General features: G+C 40.5%; 1 protein-coding gene across 2 annotated transcripts in view; it reads right to left on the bottom strand.

Annotated features, from left to right (window-relative positions):
• Positions 1–15,873, bottom strand: part of SKI (SKI proto-oncogene) — a 54,639-nt gene extending 38,766 nt beyond the window's left edge. For both annotated transcript variants that reach the window (XM_053451608.1, XM_053451609.1), the window contains exon 1: positions 14,224–15,873. In XM_053451608.1, coding sequence (XP_053307583.1) covers positions 14,224–15,135 — 912 coding nt within the window. In that variant the 5' untranslated portion in view covers positions 15,136–15,873. The remainder of the gene's footprint in view (positions 1–14,223) is intronic.
• Between the last annotated feature and the right edge of the window lie 4,350 nt (positions 15,874–20,223).

The raw sequence follows: 20,223 nt of genomic DNA, 5'->3' as shown, positions 1-20,223 counted from the left end.
CCCAAACAGAGGCTTCCTCTGCTGGCAAAGGTTGGAGGACGCACGAAGGCCAAGCAGGACTCTTTTGTTCCATATGGGTTTGTCTACTTTGTCTTTAATCATGAGGTGGATCTTTAAATGACACGGCCATTAATCACAAGCTACTTACCACACATGTTCTATTGGTGTGTTCTCTGTACGTAAACACAACCAGGCTGGAAATTTCCACCCGGGCAGAATGAATTCATTTATGCACAAAAATAAATATAAAACTGGAAAACTGAAAATACATGAAGTCATATTATTGGAGAAGCTTCGGTTAAACCACAAATACGTACCATATTGTGTATTTATCAAAAATACAAAAAACTAATCAAACATGATGCTTATGCGCTTAGCATTGTTTTAACAGTCCAATGCATGATATAATGCGGGAATCATTATAGCACGCAAATGTCTTTTCGGTATGGAGCCTGGCTTCCAGATTCTTAGAAGTCCAGGGTCTAATGATTAGGTTTAAGAATCCAAAGGTCTCGAAGTGCAACGAAAACATCTGGTGAACTGAACTGCATTCAAGAGGTAAAATGAACAGGTTACCCGTGTCCTTAAAGTTTTGTGGTTGTTTGACCGAAAGCCTACAAAAGGCAACGAGAAAGAACAGCTAGCCTCTCGTTCATTAGTCAGTGATGAAACACCGTTTCATAGACGTGTTCCATGACATACTTAGAACCACATATAAGAACACGTCAGTATTAGATCACAGACGTCCAGACATTCAGGAAGGAGTGTCTGTGTGGCACGAACAAAAAGGTCTCAACAGCAGAGATTAACATAAGATTATGATTGGGATGCGTGTCCTCAGAAGTATTGGAGGTTTAAGGAGTAAAGATCCTCAGTCAAACCCCCGAAACATATATGTACTGCTTTAAGAGAATATGTTAGTTCAAATAGCTATTTCCAAAAATAAGTACTGTTCTTGCATGTTTACACAGGAATAAAATCCTATCCCAGGAACAGAGCAAATCCGTTAAATGAAGCATGTGGGAGCTCCATCACAGTGACCGGAAAACACTACTGGCAGGTCACGCTATAGGGATCATGTGATGTACAGACAGCCAGAGCCCTGTCACCCTTCCAAAGACTGCAAGAGACACAGTAAACAATAGTTGCCCTGAACTCTGATGGGGGAAAAAAAAAAAAGTTTCATTGAACAGCAGTAACCTGGTCTAATAAGGTCCAGAGCGTTCCCTTTTGTGTACAGCGTTGAGACTGGGCATCATTCAAACCTTCCATGTACAACACAACGATTACGACAAAAAAAAAGAGCAATCCGTGCCTTTACAAAAGGACAAATCTGCAGCAGAACGTAAACATGGGGAATTGTTAAGGAAAAGGTTTAAAGCACAGCTTGGATTCCCAATGCCCTCAAAATGAGAAATGCTTGATTTAATGTCAGCATTATTTAAAAATATATTTTAGTGAAAAATTTTTTTTTTTAATATATTGTTTGCCCCCTTCATCCCCAAAAAGATAAGGCAGGGAGGCAGCAGAGACAAACACACACACACACACACAAGAGTTACAAACCCATTGAGAGTTTAAAAGGTAAGCTGTTGTGTAGTTAAAGATTAATTTGCCGGCTCTGCGTCAGCTTAACATTGGGATCTCCCAAGTGTACAGAATGTCCAATCCTAGCCGTAGCAATGATAAACAGCAATAAACTCTAAAAATAACGCAATTATTTCAAGCTTTACTACACAAAGAATAAATGCACCGCATTTTGCGTTTCATTTGATTCACCTGCAGTCAAATTAAACATCTTGAGCAGATGGAGTTGGGGAAAAAACTGTTACATAGCATTAGTCCATGGAAAAAAAAAGTATCAAATTGGAAGCAAACTGAACAATACGCGATGTCAACAGAAAATAAAGAGGTTTCTCTTATTAGATCTGCAATAATTACATTTTTGGTCAATGCAATTTACAAACTGAACACAAACAATTTGAGGTAGTCCCAAGCCTAAACAGTTCTGGGTACAGAACATTGTCATCTTTAAATACATTCATACACGGATGGAAGCGTATGCTCCCACTAAGTTACAAGAAATTAAGTTTACGAAAAACAAGGGCTGCCCTTGTCCAGCTGAGTCAAGTAATATTAATGAAAAGAGGAAGTTTGAACAGACACCAAGTTGACTTTGTGGAGACAGAGTTCCCTGTGTGATATCAAAGCACATCCGTCAGAGGTTATATTTAAAAAGACCAAACATGCTCTCTCTTTTCTTGCCGTTTGCAGATAAAAGTGGTTATTTTAGAAGAACCTTGTTAACTTGAATGTCAAATGCTCTGTAGAATATATATATAAACATGGCCAGCACCATGATGGAGTAAGACTATAGATAATACTTTATGTACTCCTTCAAGATTGTAAACTTGCGAGCCGGGCTCTCTCCACCTGATGTATCGGTTTGTCTTAGTCTGTCAATTCTCCTCTTGTCATACCCCTTGAATATATGTATTGTGTTAAGCACTGCGTAAATTGTTGGCGCTATATAAATAACAGATAATAATAACCAGATAGAAATTGCATAAGGACTAATTGGACCATCAGTAGATCATTAGGAATGGCCTACAGGCACTTTCATTGTAGTTGGCCAACTCTGAATCAGTATAATATCGCATGATTTCTTAAATCATGATACAAAACAGTGTATAGAGAGAAGCATAGATCTTGAACATGGCCCTAACTTCTTGTAAGGTCCTCAGAACACCGCTGGCTTTCTCTCCAGAGTGTTCAATACTCTTTGATGGGAGGAGAGACGGATTACCAAGGGAGCAGTTAGGTTTTGTTTACCATTCTCACGTTATTTCCAGCATCTTGGGTTACATCCTGTAGGAGGCTAGAAAGATGGTGCCGTCATAGGAGAATCTGATATTTTGTCTGTCTATTCTCCACCTGCCTTAAACGCTGATGTTATGGCTTTGAAAAATCAGCATTCTGGCTATACAAGCGCTAGTCAAAACACTCTACCCATACCAGCAGAAACGTCTTATTCCATTTGTACATTAATCTATTCCATCTAGACACAATGGTTGCACCTGTAATATTAGGTGCAGGCGTCTTTGCCCAATAAAATTCAATACTGCGTGGAAGAAAAAGGACTGTACAACTCCAAAGTACATTAGAAAGCATAAAGTTGCACAACACTTTAATTTATACTGTGCTTCCATGGCACAATTACAATAAGAGAGAATACAGAATTAACAATAAGATGGAGCACACATAATAATATACTGGGAGAAAAAGGCCCTGCTATGTTGGCAGGGAATAGAAGTCCTGGAGATGCGAGAGGGATGACGTGACAATGGTCAAGGACAGAAGCAACTACCAGGGCAATTGAGGATAAAGAATATTCACATTTGCTAAAATGGGCTATGAAATAACAATGGTACAGTCACACAACCCCTACCACCAAGAGAGCTGCCAAGTGAAAAGACCCACAAAGCTTACTGAGCATGAGTGCTGAGTAGGAGGAAAGGGAGTGCTTCCTTGACAAAAGAACACTGGCTTCTATTCATGTATATCATGCATCCTATTTCAGATAAAGCTCATTCGGAAGCTTTACAAGATAAAAAGAGGCAGCTTAATATCCAGGAGAGGAGGGTGCTAAACACTCACTCGAAATACAGCTGGGGTCACTTTCAAGACTTTAAAAAGGCAAGCAAAGTCTGTAATGGACAACACACACATTTTCAGAACCAACAAACCTTCCGGTGACACACACAAGAAACTACAGATGTTAACATCTGATAACCTCAAAAGTCTTAAGAAATGCCAATATTTGTAAAAATGAAAAAAAAAAAAGTAGCCTTTGCCTTTTCAAGCTCCAGAAAGTTGTAACCAGACCCTGCACTCTCTTTTTATGAATATTCAACAGCAAAAAGGAAAAAAGACAGACAAAGGGAGAGTCACCCCAAGCACCCGGGGAATTCATTAATCCATTCAATTTTGTCAATTCACCAAGCGCTCAGATCTAATCAAGTAAAGTTGGATAGAATAGCAGTGGCCAGTGTTTGGCAAAGTCCCGGGTCACAGAAGGGTGGCGAAAATCTCACCATAAATCCAGCATGCTGTGACAAGAAGGGTCCCCTGCTAAACTGGGGACAGGGTGAAGACAACAGGGAGGCAAGGCCTCCCCACTCACAAAAGGCAAGCATGAATAATATAAAGTAGCCATTGCATGCCTTAACCCACAATATAAATGGGAGACAAACCCATTTTTTTAAAAACAAGTTTTTTTTTTTAATTAGTTTTACAATTATACTTTTTAGCATAGGATACACTTCTCTACATCATAAAAAAAGCTGGATGAACAAATTAATTTATTTAAAATACTTTCTAGACTAGTAAAACTTGCGTTTCTGACTAGCAGCCTTTCAGCTGACATCAGCGATAACACTATCACCTTAATGACACAAAACATATTATCCCGATGACTTGATTTTTACAAAGCGAACATCCCCAGCGCTTTGGATTCAGTGAGCGAGGTGGATTCAACTGTTGCTCCTTTTCTCTGGTCACTCACAAATAAGCAGCCTAATTTGATCATTTAAAGAAAAGAGTCAGGGGGAGAAAAAAGAAACTGGAAAAGAGAGATGGACAGTCACTGAAGACCTAAATTAGGCATAAGAAAAGAGACAATGGGGTCCTTTTACCCCCTGCTGTTATTTACCATCTGGGATCTTAAAGAATTGGTGATGGGTGTGTGTGTCTGACAAGCCAAAAAGCAGACCCACAATGTTCAGTATGTATTTATGCCTGCCAGCCGGCCATGTGTCACCGGCCTCAACCACATTAAAACATCAGAGCTGCCTGGTCACTGAGGGTCTAGCATAGGCTGCCCTATACAAAGCATCACTTTAACAGCTTAACCACAGCTGTACCAATGGCCAGCTGGACTTTACACTGCCGACACACACACACACACACGCTAACCCCAGCAAAACACGAAGTCCTCAAAAATCACAAATTCTGAATTAAAAATAACTAATACAATGTAATATTCTATAATAAAAAGACACTGAATAAGCAGGAGGCACCAAAATGGTTAACCGTGAGAAGATGATGGAATATTGACTTTAATGTATCCTCACCGCTTGCCCAGACTAGCTGTCTGCTGACTGGAGAAATTTCTAACAATGTGGCTTCTGTAGACAACCCTGCCTGCACTTGTTAAATTATTCACAATCCTCGTCCTATGAGAGATCCAGACGTGAGAATAAACCCTCAGAACACGTACATAGTTCAGCGAGAACTCTCAGTCACAGATAACCCCTTCTGCACCGACTGTGTCCTATATAGAACCTACACAAGATCAACCTCTGGGTAGAGACAAGAGGTCTTCACCCAGCCACCCTCACCTTTAAAAATCAGGGGGGGGAAAAGCTATTTAATTGAAATGACTACAATGCATCAGAGGAAATGTAAAGTGACATAGGATGCAGTAATGAATTAAAATTAGGAGATTGCTAATAGAAAAAATGTGTGAACACTGATAATAAATACCAAATAAACCATAACTCGACCGAGTGGACCAAGCAAAAAAAAAACAAAACAAAAAAATTGTCAGATGTTCTGCAAGAGGTTTATTTCACAATATGCTGTAATCGCTTATAAAATGTAAATTCATCACACAATAGTTCCCAATGCCACGAGATCATCATATTTAGTAACTTCTTCCCTGTTTTGCAAACCATGAATGTTCACTCCAAAAGAATCCAAGTCTGAGACAGACAATTACGTAACATTTCGGTCTACTACGCTTGTGCTGCAGACGGTTTTTGGTCAAGGAACAGACATTCTCAGAGTTCTTAACCGTGTATTTTATGGGTTCTTGTAATTGATGTCTGAACGCTGATCATTTGCCTTGAGGGCAGCAAAAACCTTGGAACCTTTCAGTGAGATGCCCCTCCATAGCTCCAATGCCTTAGACATTACAAAAGATATTTTTAAAAGACATTTTAAAAATATACCCTTAATTGGTTGTGAACATAGTTGGTCAAATGCCAGGAGCCAGGTACCCAGGGTGCCTATTCACCCAATATTTTTCTTAGATTTCTAGGGAAGTCTATCTTCTTGGGTCTTAAATTTCTACATAATACATGAACTTGTTCAGTGGCAAACAAGGGTTTAAAATATGCACAGCAAGTTATTTTTATTCTAATTGTAATGCTCTCTCCTTCACTTATAGCAATAGGTCAAGTTTACTCAGTTCCCCTCTTGAGGGGCCAATAATGTTCTTCTATGGAGAGAACGGTGGTACCCCCTGGCAGCTAAAACCCATAAACAAGGCACTCAGAGTGGGGCTTAAAGAATTTCTTTTGTTTCTTTGGATTTTACACTCCAGGCCCAGACAAAAAGCACTCGAACGTCAAATGTTTTTAAGAAATAAAATAAACTCGTATGCCGTGGCTCTTTACACTACAGATATTGGCCTCGCTTGTTTAAGTAGAATGGATCGGTCTTTCAGGATTAGGACGACTGTTTAGCAACAACTGAAAGAAGGGCGTGAGAAGTAGGTTGCCGAAGAGCAAGTTTCATGATGAAACCAACTATGTTAAGAGGCTAATATGTGTCAATGACAAAAACATTTAATGCTACACACTGGATATCCCCCGTCAAGTTCCCCCTGCTTGGGTTTCATGGAGGACTTTTCTGGAGACCATCGTTCATTCTCCTTTGTCTTGTGCTCTTCAAACCAAGAAAAAAAACCCTTTCAACCATACGTTCTGCACTAGTGTTTTATTTTAGGCATTAACCATTGCAATTAAGAACTTCCACTCTCTAACCGCTTCCAAATGGCAGAAAACAGAAAATTCACAGTTTTTTCATAGTTGTTCCAAAACAGCAAAAAAAACTTAGCAAATTAACTACGAAACTGTGAAAAGTGATTAAGTCGTGGCACTTCACACATGAACTTAAAACCGCTAATTAAAAACCTCCTACTTAATTGACTATATTTGCATACCACTCAGCCTAAGAATGATAATTTAAAAAGGGAGGCTTGACAGGAATGCACCAAAAGGTGGAGGGGAGATTGGGGGGGAGGGTAACGTTACAAAAAAAAAGGTGGTCAGATTGTTTTGTTACACTTTAAACTCAATGGAAAATCATTGAAAGAGCACGATAGTCCCGTGAGCTTCCAATGGGTTTATCTGTCAGGTTTCAGAGATCCAACAGAAACACGTGTGTGGAGTATTGGAAATTAAACTCTTTTGTGAGTAATGAGCTCTTTAAGAAGGGAGACTTCAAAAGTTTTACAACAAACTCCTTCACCATGAAAGCCAGTGAATAGTCTGAAACAAAGATGGAAGGGGGGGGTGCGCATTTCCAAATGTTTTTTGGAGATCGTCTCAAAAGGGGGCTCAGTTTCTGACCTGCTCCTTTTCATGGTCGTGCTCTGAAGACCTCTTAACTCCTGGCTTCATTTAGGACCCCTGCAGATCTGCTATTAGAGCAGACAAGCCAAGAGCGCATCTTATTAAATGACAAAGGTAAATGCACTCGGTGCGCCGCTCAATAATACAATGGCAACGCATCACGATATTCCGGGCAAAACCTATAACAACACCACCAGGCTTCACAACGCCTGCAGCTGCTCTTGGGAGATTGTGACACCCCTATATTTGTGTAGGGAGATCCTCATGCGCTATCCACTTGGCCTTTTTTTTTTTTTTTAAACTGCTGTGCTTTGCATATAAAACAGGACGCCCCCCCCCACATCCCCCTCAATCCTACAGGGAGCTCACTTCCTCCCCCTCTAACAAGCAGCCCATTCAGCAGAAATGGAAATCCCACGATGCACTGCAGCAGAACAGCGAGAAAAAGATAAAAAGTTACAACACTGCAGAGAGGCCGTTCCATTTCGAAGATGGAAGGGGGGGGGGGAGTAGAAGCACAACCAGCACGCACAGGATTTACTTATCTGTCCATGCGGGATATTATAGCAAAAACTTTCTGATCTCTAATGTTACAGGTTTAACTCATCGATCAGATGTAGTCTGTGAGCTCTGCCCACATTAAAAACATGTTACACATGGTCAGCTCGGACCATCTGTAGGAGAAGTTCACTGGGGTTTACCCCTTTATAATAATTATAGAATTCCACGATCACCTGCAATTCAGTAAATAGGTTCAATAGGCAACGTGACAACATTCCGCCACATATTTGGCCACAGGAACCCACCAGATCTGTGGTGTATAACATCACTATGGTAAGACCCGAGTCAGCAAAGCCCTACAGACTATCCCCGCAGCCATACGAAAGCCCAACGGGGACCATCTAGTTATTCACGCGGCTAAAGAAGGTGGGTGGGAGGTTTAGTTCCAGGAGGAGAACATTTCCCTTATTAAGAGAATATAATTACAATTCATGCAAGAAGACAAACAGTTGCATGCGAGTCCTAAGAGCTAAACCCACTCTTTGCCCTGAAAAGTGTATTTATTTGAATGATCAACTCCTGGATTCGCTGGTCCTTTGTGATGCAGACTAGACACCAACTTGCCACTCCATCTTTGTTAATGTTTATTTACATTCTAAATAAGCCTCACAGTGGGGTGAGATTTTTACCTGGGCTATGACAACAGACAATGGGATTCATTAACACAAGAGGTGTTACAAATGGCTGGGGCACAGATAAGCCAGTCATGGGGGGATGTTGTTAACATTCAACTCTGCCCTACTCAGGCAGCAAATGGCTGGAAACACGGGATAAAAAAAAAAAAAAAAAAGATTGCCAAACACCCCCGCCTCTTTAAAACCCGCCTCGGCACTATACCTACAAAAAGATTAGGAAGCGGTAAAGCACAGGGGTTACGTTGGTCCACGATCAGTAAAGATGGTCATGACCAGGCATGAATGAACTGCATCTCCACACACCTGGCTGATATTAAAATCAATCATTCACTACTTTGTGGCTTAAGCCTGAAATTCAAGTTCCTTCAGTCATTCTCCAACTCCTTTGTTTGGGTGTTAAAAAAAGGAGGGGAGGGGGAGAGGTAAACAGCCTACGGCAAAGAAGTGAAAAGAATGAATGGATTAAAAGTCAAAGGGAGCTGAAAGGACGAGTAAAGGGTGCAAGAGGCAAAAGGCTTCACATTTCTATTTACTGTACCTTTGTTTGAAAATGTAAATCCATAAGAAAAAAAAAAAAAGGAATGGTTCGACAGTCACTCCTTGCACTCTGAGCTTAGTTTTGGAATTCCTCGCCAGACTACGGCGGGAAAAAAGAAAGAAAACCAAACAGGGTACTTTATCCAACAATGGTTACCTTCAGAAGAGCTCGCCGTCGAATAATTCTTGACCAGAAAGGTGCAGCAAACACAATAGGAAGTTATCAAACTTATTTTTACTTTAGTACCTTGCAGACCAAATTGTTAAACCTCCACGTGGGGCATCATACATCATTTCAATAGTTTTTACTCAAAAATAATTAAAATCTTGAGACAAGGCAGGCAAAAGGCAGAACCTTCCTTGTCATCTAAAGGATATTTAGTATTAAAAGTGGAGCATAAAGTGGAGCATACTCAAGCGTGGAGTCAGTATAGTCCTACCATGACATAGCTGGATGCATTCGCTAAGCAGAGATATTGTTGAATAACTAAACTACATTCCTTTGAAAAGGGCACTTCCGCTAAACCTGTCTCATTCACGGTAATTGGTGGTTTCAGCAACAGGTTACAATTACACCCCCATCTTATGTAGCGTGAACTAATTTTATTTAATATGGAACGCTGTGTAGTGAATATTGTTAATAAGATTATTATTAAAACAAAAAAAATAACCTGAAACGTTAACTAGATTTTAGCAAAAATTGCCCTTAAGCAACTCAGTCTTGCGTGTATTCACTATGTACTAAACAGGCCAGGTATTCCCAGGGTTGTGTCTCCATTGACTTCACCAAGGCTCTGCTCGGGAGCTCAACTCTCAAGAGATTCTTCAATAAAACAGGGTTGCCAGGAAGCTTCCTCTAACTATATCTGCTTTAGGAATACCCAAGGATGAAACAAGAGTGGTCACCGACCAGACAATATTCTTCTGTTGCCATCCCGTTAGACAAATCAAACGACTCACTTTGATATCACATACTTGCAGACATCTGTAAATATTTTTATCCTGATTAGCACCAAGAACCCGTTCTTCCTGTGACTACGCAGCCAGTCACTAATAGGCATCAAGCCAGGATGTTTGACAAACGTATTAAAAACCTGCGAGCCTAACAATTCCTGAGAACTAGAACAGTTTCCTCTTATGCTTACGAAAATAAAAAAAATAAAATTATATATACAGATTCACACACACCCTATTAGCAACTTTTCTTACATTTCTGTTAGCAAACCCAACAAGCGCCGCCTAATTCTAAAGTGATGGACCACTTCCTAAAAGTAATCCAATGTTCATTTTCTATTCCTTTTTTGTTACCAATTTCCTTCTTGATCGGCAGTTTGTGCAAATTTTTAAAAACGTGGTCTATAGGAGCCAAAAAGAAAAGGATCTTTTTTTTTACCAACGCTGCAATCAAAAAAAACCCATATCCATCTTTATTTCTAAAATTCTAGGACACATGTAAATAATGATACAAAAAAAAGGTATGTCAGAAAATAACAGACAGGTATATTTGTAAAATTCAATATCAAAATGATATTTTACTGGAAAGTATACAAGATTAAAACAAAAATAAAAAACTGTAGCAATATAGCTTTGGCACAGCCATCTCTTTTAGCCAGAAAACAAAAAGGTATCTATGTGCATGGGGGGGGGCAGGGAGTTCATTAGCTTTAGAAGTCTGAGACTCTGGAGAAGGTGATTTTAAAAGAAGCCGCTTGTCTGAGTCCTCGGCCCCTATTCTAGTTCACTCAGACTTCCTAACACATGATATCCTGTCTGCTATTTCAGGACACTTGCTCAACGCTCCAGCAGACATCACACAAAAGGATGCTGAAATGCTCCACAAACCAGGGACCAGCTCAGATCGGTCATTATACTCTCTTTTCTTCTAGAGAGCAAAAATAAAATTGGATCACCCCTGTACCAAATGGTTAAAAAGGTTTTTAAATCCCCCCCCACACACACACGCACAATGTTTTGTTTCTGAAAGAATGAGTATTTAACCTCTTATCACATGGGCACTTTTTTTTTGCCCAACTTTAAATTTCATACTGAATGATTGCATCATCACAATGGTAACTTAAATCTGCGGTTACATGCTGTATCAGTCTCAGTTTAAAAGTGGCATAGGAGTACAAACTGGAAAGGCGTTATGGAAAATACTGGTTTGAGTGCGCAGAATAGGTTAATTTTTTTTTAGAGGAATTTTAGTATCCGGATGTAAATAATAAAAAAAAAAAAAAAACTTAATGAAAATATATAAAAAGCCTGCCACCTATGCGCACCTTTTTTTTTTTTTAATGAAATGATTGCACACCATGTGCCAATTCAGGTAAAGAGCAGGCATAGACTTATCAAACCAGGGACACTTCCAAGAACTTTTTTTCTGTGATCGCATAGTCTGCACGCATTAGATTACACAAAAAGGCAGCCGCAGCACATTTCAAGATGCATGACTGCGTTTAAAAAGAAAGAAAAAAAACACACACAACACAAAAAAACACTTTACTGCAAAATATACAAAAGGAATATTTATCTCCTCCGGTGACATTCAGGATGTATAGTGAATGCAAACCACATAAAAAAAAAAAAAAAAAAAAATCATAATTGAGATTTTTTTTTTTTTTTTTTTTAAATAAAATAAATGTACTCTCAAAGAAAAATGTTCATTCTACAAAATGTCATCATAAAAGGGTTAAAAAAAAAAAAAAAAAAAAAAGACTCCCCAGCCAGAGCCAATAACAAGCAACCCATTCTTGCCAGACAGAGCTATTCAGAGCTACCACCTCAATCCTTGATTAGCTGGGGATAGACAAGCCATTAAAAACGCATCCACCTCCAACTATCACAGATAATGTGCCTCATTACTGTTAACATCACCACAATAGCTCTGACACACAGTTGTAAGAAACTCCTGGGGAAATTGGAAAGGAGTCTATTCAGTGATAATAAGGAAAAAGGAAAAAAAAAAGGAGAGAGAGAGCAAAAAAAAAAGGATTTAAGCAATAATGTGATTTAATTGGCCTCCCAAGAAGAGATCAGTAAATGTAATGTTATTATGCGCCACGAATAATAAGCGAAAGGAAATCAAGGAAGTCACACATCTCATGCCGAAAGGCCATGAAAGGAAAAAGACGATTAAAAAAAAAAAAATGTACAGTTAGGTGTCCGCTATATTAACCCCTTCCAAACAAAAACGCAACATAGTAGCAATTCAGACAGGATAACCAGCTTTAAATAAATAAAGTAACATTTTAAAAAATGTAGTGGTCGTTGTGTATGAGAAATAGTTTGTCCATTCTTTTTTTTTTTTATTGTGGGGCTGCGGTTGAATAAATGTGGTTTTGTTTAGAGCAGAAAGGGTGGTATTAACAAATGGCGCCACAAGTAGTTGACCCAGTCATTCCAAGTGCAGCTCCCCAGAATCACCCATAATTACAGGGCTTCGCATGGCGAGGGCCGATACGGAAAAATAAATTATTTTCCTCGGTGTAGCCTAAATGTGATTGTGTAACACAACAAGAAAAAAAATACAGCATTTTTATAAATGTTAAAAAGAATAAATAAATAATAAAAAAAATAGATGACATAAGTCAACTGTCCCCATATTCAGATTCAATGCCTATATCCGCTGCCCATGGGAGTAGCCACTTTTCCAGACGTCAACTTTAAGTCATGCCGACTAAAATAAACCACTAGCGTCTGGACAGCCAGTCTGGGTGGCATGTCCTCAATGCGGTTGCTTCAGTTATGTATACACCACCTACACGCAAAGCAGAACATTGCTACCCGTCTGGTGCCAGGTCCCTCAATCACTGGGCAGCGCAGATATATACACCGAGATTCCTAGAAAGAACTGATGACCTCACGTGCACAAATAAACGTCAATGCGCGCATCTATATATAGTAATATGTCTGCCCAGGCAGCCGGAGAACCGCTAACCCATGGAAAGCACGTTCAGGATAGCTCAACAATATGTGTGTTATTCTGTCCCAAAATACTGTCCCAGACCAGAGGGGGAGGGGGGGTTTCAAGCTATAGGGTTACTGGTATACAATTAAAAGCAAACGCTTGACATGTCAACACATTGAGGAGCACAGGAGGGTGAGTGATGCAAATCAATACTTTGCTTGGCTATTAAAGGGTTACCTACAGAGTCGGGCTTTTGGATAAAGGGGGAGGGTAGCTGCACCTGTTTACTACCACTACATATAGATGACCACGTCTGTAAATATGTATTATATACACATAGTAACGCCATCAATAAGCATAAACACAAAGGCCGCAAGAAGGTTAGCATCAGGTCACGTTAAAAGTCACTGCAGGGCGATGCTCTTTTCAGCGCTCCAGGAGTCCCCTATTAACACCCGAGCAGGTGACAGACGCCCATTTACACATTACTCCAGCACCCCAAACTCATTTAACCCATTCTATATCAGTGTAAACTGGCAGGACTATGGCCGTATCATAGATCCCCTCCTCTAAAATCAGTGTGACACATCAGTCAATAGTTTGACACCATCTCACTGTCCTCCTACAAGCCTTCTGGCGCTCTAATTGTCAATTCAGTAACCCCCGCCATCAGCCCAATGATAACATTTTACCGACTTTATTGCCCAATTCACTTTTGGACTCCAAAAGTTACCAATGAACTAAGAGTCACCAGTAACTACTCCTCATATCATGTGTGTGGTGGTCTACATTGAGTACTTGGTTGAGTTGGTAAAAATTACTCAATGTTAAGCCCTCTTCTAGACTAAAGGAAGTGGGTAACTTGCATGGTATGAAATGGTCCAATTAAGCATCCATCGTCAATTTAAAAGGGCCGTTGCACTTTAGGTCCTGGAACTGTTCAAATTATTCAGGATAGTTCAGGATATTTTTAAAGTTACAATTCAAGGAAGGAAGAGGGATGGTTAAGAACCAATTTATGCTGATCTTATTATCCCTGGTACTGCAAAGGTTCTGGGGTTCTTGCTTTCAGCTCAAATTTAAAGGGTTCTCTGGGGACAGCTATGACCCCATGAAAATGGTAAATGCGTAACCCCCACCCAATGACGTCTGAGTGTCCACTCACCCTGCTGGCTTTCCTCTTGTACTTGTTGCTGTAGTCGAACTTGTCTTTCATCTCCTCCAGCAGCCGGCCCAGCCTGGCCTGCTCCTCCTCATTGCCATAATCCTGGGCCAGGAGGATGTATGCCCTCCAGTTGGCTGAATCAAAACCCCAGTGGCAAGTCCGGTTCTCCAGCGCCTTGTGAGAATGTACCACAAACTTGTGTGGTGGATACAGGAGTCGGCAGTCCAGGCACTGGATACATGGGGCGCTGGGATTAATGTATAGCTCGGGCACAAACAAGCCTTTGCATTTGCCGAAACATTCATGATAGACTCGGAAACTCTTCTCAGTGAGCTCCAGCTCCAAGGTGCCCGGAAAGTCCTTCTTACAGCGAGGTGGGTAGGTGCCCCCATAGAGTAGGGCATTGCACAGCCTCTCTGCATCAGTCTTGGTAATGAGGCCACACGAGGGGGCAGAAAAGGGCAAGATGCCCATGACTTTGAGGATCTCCAGCTGGTCAGCTGTGCAACGGGAGCAATACACGTGCAGCTCGTCACACACCGAGTTGATCTGCTGGAGGCTGAAGTCTCGCAGCACCGAGTTGAGGATCTGCGGCAAGCACAGCCTCTTCTCCCCACCGACCACGAAGCAGGAGATGGTCTCCCCTTCAAGGATGGTCTCGCACCTCTCAGTAGAGCGATCCGAGGGGATAAATAAGGGTCCCCCAGGGATGACCGGGGGAGGCTGGACAGGCAGATGCAGCACCGGTTCTGGTTCTTTACCGCTCTCCTTTTTATACATCTCTTGTGCCCAGCGTGCAGAGAAGGCAGCTGGTCCGCCCAAGGAGCTCATGGAACTCAAGTGGAACTGTTCCAGGGTCTTCTGCAGACCAGGATGGGGCTGAAAGCTGCTCCTGCTCACAGTCTCCATCATAAAAATTTCCAATCAACAAAATAAAAATCCAGAGAATGCAGGGGGGAGAGTTTAAAAAATGTTTTAAAAATGTGCAAAAATATTCAAACTTAAAAAAAACAAACAGCACTTTAATCCAGAGCTTAAGCAGACCTGGTCGCCTCCATCTGTTCCCACAGACTCAATCCTCAGACAGGGTTCCAAGAAATGGCCCCCCAAACTCTCCCAAAACTGTCCTAATGCAGTGACACTGCTTCATTCAGCTGACTCCACTCCTTGACTTCTTCTGCAGCAACCTCCCAACCCACCAAAAAAAAATAAAAAAAAAATATAAAAAAAAATGTTTTTTGAAAATAGCACTGTCTCCGATAAAGTCACAACACAGCTTCTACTTACGGGGACTATACATGCCCCACAGTCACCTTATTTCTGTCCATAGCTTCCCAATCAATAAACGGTGTCGGGTGGGGGTGGTTGGATCTCACAGAAGTCAGACCTGGTGATCTGACTCTTCACTCTTGAGAAGAAACAAATCCAGAAGAAAACAGCAACAGAGTTTCTTTTTGTAAAAAAAAAAATGAATTATAACAATTTCCAAGTAGGGTTAGATTGTTTCTTGTTGTTTAAGAGTTTGTCCTCATGTTGGTAGGTTTGTAATTCTTGATTTTTTGTTCCTGGGGAGTGGAGGATCAGCACTCCCATGCACACAGACTGGCTTCCCAGTTGAGAGTGCTTGAATGCTTAGCTAATGCACTGTCTGTGCTGTGCACTCCTCCTCCCCCCCTTCTGTCTCTCTCTTCCCCTCCCCTCTCTTGCTCTCTCCCTTCTCCACCCCCTTTCTCTCTGTTTGTTGGTGTCTGCCTCAGTCATTGAATCCCAGCCAAGAATGTGACCAACTCCCCAGGCTGGCTCTTCCAGGAACAACCTCCCCTCCCCACAGCCTTTTTTTTTTTTTTTTTTGCTGCAAAGCAAAAAAAAAAAAAAAACCTTCTTGTCTGTAGCAGGCAGGCATTAAAACTTATGGTTCTTGTGAATGAAAAAGCACACAAATGCACGAGGGAGAGCAGATTTTTATTTCCCAAGTGGTCATGGAGGGGGGTTGAAATGGGTTCATTCAGGTAATGGTTTTCATCTGTGCCTTTTTGACCTTTCTGGTGTTTTTCTGTGACTGATTCAAATATACATCTTTTGTTTTCTTTTTTCCTCTGTGTATTTTGTCTGTCTGTGCTTCCTACACATATATATTGGGAATACGCATTCATACTAGAGCCTCTTAAATGATTGGTTATTTAATGATAATTAATATGTTTTTTTCTATTTTATTATTTATTATTTTATTGCGCTGTACAATGAGGATTCTAAACACAATGACACTTTTTGCTTGTTTATTTGTTTGGTGTATAGGAAGTTGTTTGTTTAATAATTTGCTTTGTTGATGTTGCAGTTTAATTGTTTTAAAATATAAAATTTCTGAGGTTTCTGAAATGTACAGTACACTATGATCACCGATGTGTTAACATTATATCGAATAAAATAGTTACAGGGTTCTATTCGGAATAGTTAACGGGATACATTTAATCAAGCAATAACCGCTTAACCAGTTCTCACCTTTAAAGGTACATACAATCCAACCCGCGTATGCACTTTAATGTATGTGATAGCCGAGCATTACATTGTCATTAGAAATGTCTTTTTTAATGCAAATGAATATAGGTATTCCCATACCCCAGCTCCCAGCCCTTTGCGGGAGAGTTATTTTGGCTGAACTCATCGGTTCAGTGCCGCGCAGGCGCGAGGTACTCACTATCAGCAAGCGGGCTTGCAAATCCCATTGTACCGCACAATGGAATATGATGGCGCTATATAAATCAAAACAATAAATCCCTCCGACCCTCTTTGGTTCTGTTTTTCTGTTACGTAAAAATGCAGAAATGGGTTTATAAATTAAACTATGTAGATTCTAGAGGTCACAGAGTCACATAAAAAAGTCTTGGCAAAGCCCCACCGCCTAGCTATACCCCCAACCACACTCCCTAAAACAAAGGTGCCCCGCTTTGGCCGTTTGAAATGTTTATTTGTTATATAGCTCCATCCTATTCCACAGCGCCATATAATGGGTTAATAAACTCTGGATTATACTATTGTTATGGCACAAGTGCTATTTTTCTACATTTTTTGCATGTGGCATTATTATACATTATTCCGATAATGATACGGTGCAGGAATGTATTAAACATATATTAAAAAACAGGCATGACTGTTCCTTTGAGGACATTTTCCGGCAGTCTTGTGACCTACATTCTCTCGGTACAGACAGTTAGAGTATTCATTACAGCCCTGCGAGGTAGATGTTTAAAGCATTTTTTTTAGTTAAAGCAGTTTACATTAGGTGATGTCTCTATGACATCATATGTTATTATCCAATTCTGATGTAATCATTTTAAAATGTAAAAGTCACCGGTGATTCTGTCCACAAACGCAGTGAACCGGGGTCGTGTGAATCCCCAAGTTTAATCGAGATTATTGTATTATTGTATTGAAAAATATTTTTTGTCCAGTTGTTCAATATTATCGATGAAAACATGCTGGTTTTTAACTCACGCGGGGCATTACTGTTCAAAGTAGAATAGGGTAATTTCTGCACTCAAAGTACACAAAGGACCGGGATTAAATCCCTGCTTGAGCGTAGGTGAGGATCACTGGATCAATATTTTTCATTGATGGAGTAATGCGCAGGGCTGGCTTTTCCATACAGGCAAAATAGGCTTTTTTTACATGGAAACAAATAATTTAAATGGGGTTATGCATACAATGTATACTAATCTACCAGAACTGCCTTTATAATTAATGGGGCAGAGGGCGCCGTCGCCACCAACGCAGGCAGTCACAGCCTGCGTACTGACTGCTGGAAGGCCCCAGGATATGACATCATATCCATCCTCGGCACCAGCAGATGATGCGTAGGTCACGTGGAAGCCTAAATGGAGAGGTGTCGGCAGCTGATGCCTATTGGGGGGCACTTAGAGACTAAGCTGCCCCTTTTGCCCTCTGTTAAAGACAGAGCCTTGCATACAGCACACTTATCACTGAATTATACAGATATCTAAAATGTTCCAGCAGGAATTATATAGTTGATAGAATGGAGGACGCCATCGTTCATCCGTCGGGCGACAATAATGCAGTGAGGCAATGTAACCACGCACGAGAATAGGAAAAAATGGTGTAATCCCCATAGCAACCAACTGAATTGTACTTAATACATAATATTCAAATCTTCCGACCTCAGATGTATTTAATTTTAAAGGATTACGTCTAAAAATGAATCAAAGGTGCTTTCAGGCTTTCCAGGGGCCAGAAGCAAATGAACTTAATGTTGTACAGACCAAGGAATAATTTTACTCTTTAAGAATAAAATTAGGAATAAAAAGGGAAAATTGGTTATCTAATGGTATGATAAATCAAGCATGCGTATGTCTATGCCCTCCGGCCCGAGCTGGGGTCCTCTAGCTGAATCTGCTTGTGTGATAGCGCCACCTATGGAGGGAACGGTCAGCGCAAGCGAAAAAATGCATACTTTCGCAGATTTATATTGGGCAAAGGTAAAGCCGGTTATAGTTAAAACACTAGTTTGGAAAAAAAAAACAACTTTTAAAAGTGCGGATTCATTTAAAAAGTGTTCTCCCGTTGTGTTTATAGTAAAGTAATGCACGTAGATGAACGTAAATGGTCCATTCATCTAAAATGGTATCTTAATAATGAAATTGCCATTTAAATCTTACAACGTAACAGTTTCTATATTTTTTGGGGTGTACGGGCAAGGAAAAGACCATAAATTATACTCTACCTGTCCATGGTGTACCTGACGAGTGAGCCCTGGACATATCGGGAGTAGCGTATTAATAAATGATTTTATAAGTATTCCCTTTAATACGAGACTAGGCTTGTTACGAAATAGTGTCGAAGATCTCGGCACATGACATTGTTAGTATTGTATTGCAGAAAGAAGATTAGTGGAATGAGCGTGTGTGCCAATCCTTAAATGACCTCGTACTCAACCGCTCCTGCGCTTTACTGCCAACACGGAAGAGAAACGTTGCTTTTCAAAATATTACGGGTCCATCTGACCATAAACCTAAGGTGACCCCCACCTGCCACTTCGTCCAAAACACACGCTTATTACACATGTTGCTGACCGGCACATGTAAAGCGTTGCCCTGCAGCATGTGTGATGTATAACTAAGTCATTTATTCCCTTCTGTGAGTATTCCCTTTACACGTAATATGAAATGTATTCGCATCATGGAAACCATAAAGCTGCCCTAAAACATGACAATTTCAATGGTTTCCCCATTTTCGCACTGAATGAAGCACCACAATCGGTAAATATAAAACAAACAATTAACTACTTTAGAACAATCCCTACAGAACGCGTCATACGCTGGTTATTGTCTGGTCTGTAATGGAGATATAACATACGCCATCTGCTACAAACTGTTTAAATAGTTATAACAACAGAGGGGCTTAATGCTGGCTTCCCAAAACTATGTAGCTATTTGTTTACATCTGTGATGTGCGAGACGCTACACATTGGATGCATATGGCTTCGTCAAAAAAGTTTAACTTGTGGAAATCATTTGACGAGCGCAGGGAAAATATGTCAGATGTTGTTGTGGGTTGTATAATGAGTATTTGTGGTCCACAACAACTCACAGCATTCCCAGCCAACCACAGGTTGAAAGGGGCTCACGTTGTCCATACGTAATATACATCACTACAGGTATCTAAACCGCAACTATCCACAAGTCAAAATTGTTATGTGGAATATGACCATGCTATATATATATATATATATATATATATATATACCTGATAGACGTACATTATGCCTATACAAAGAACAGGACAGTAAGTAGTGGCAGACCCACCGCCTGACCTGTGCCCTTTCATCCTTAAAGTCACTCCTTTAGGCTACTTTTGTAACTTTCACAGAATAGAACGCTAACATATGACATCATTTCCTGAAACTGTGCTTCGCATGCAATGACGACGAATCCAAAAAAATATAGGAATTTTGTTTCACCATCAGTCTCCCCGGAAGTACAGATCTTC

The sequence above is a fragment of the Spea bombifrons genome, chromosome 12, assembly GCF_027358695.1.
Source record: "Spea bombifrons isolate aSpeBom1 chromosome 12, aSpeBom1.2.pri, whole genome shotgun sequence".
Taxonomy (NCBI): domain Eukaryota; kingdom Metazoa; phylum Chordata; class Amphibia; order Anura; family Pelobatidae; genus Spea; species Spea bombifrons.
This window is presented reverse-complemented; position numbering and strand designations above follow the sequence as displayed.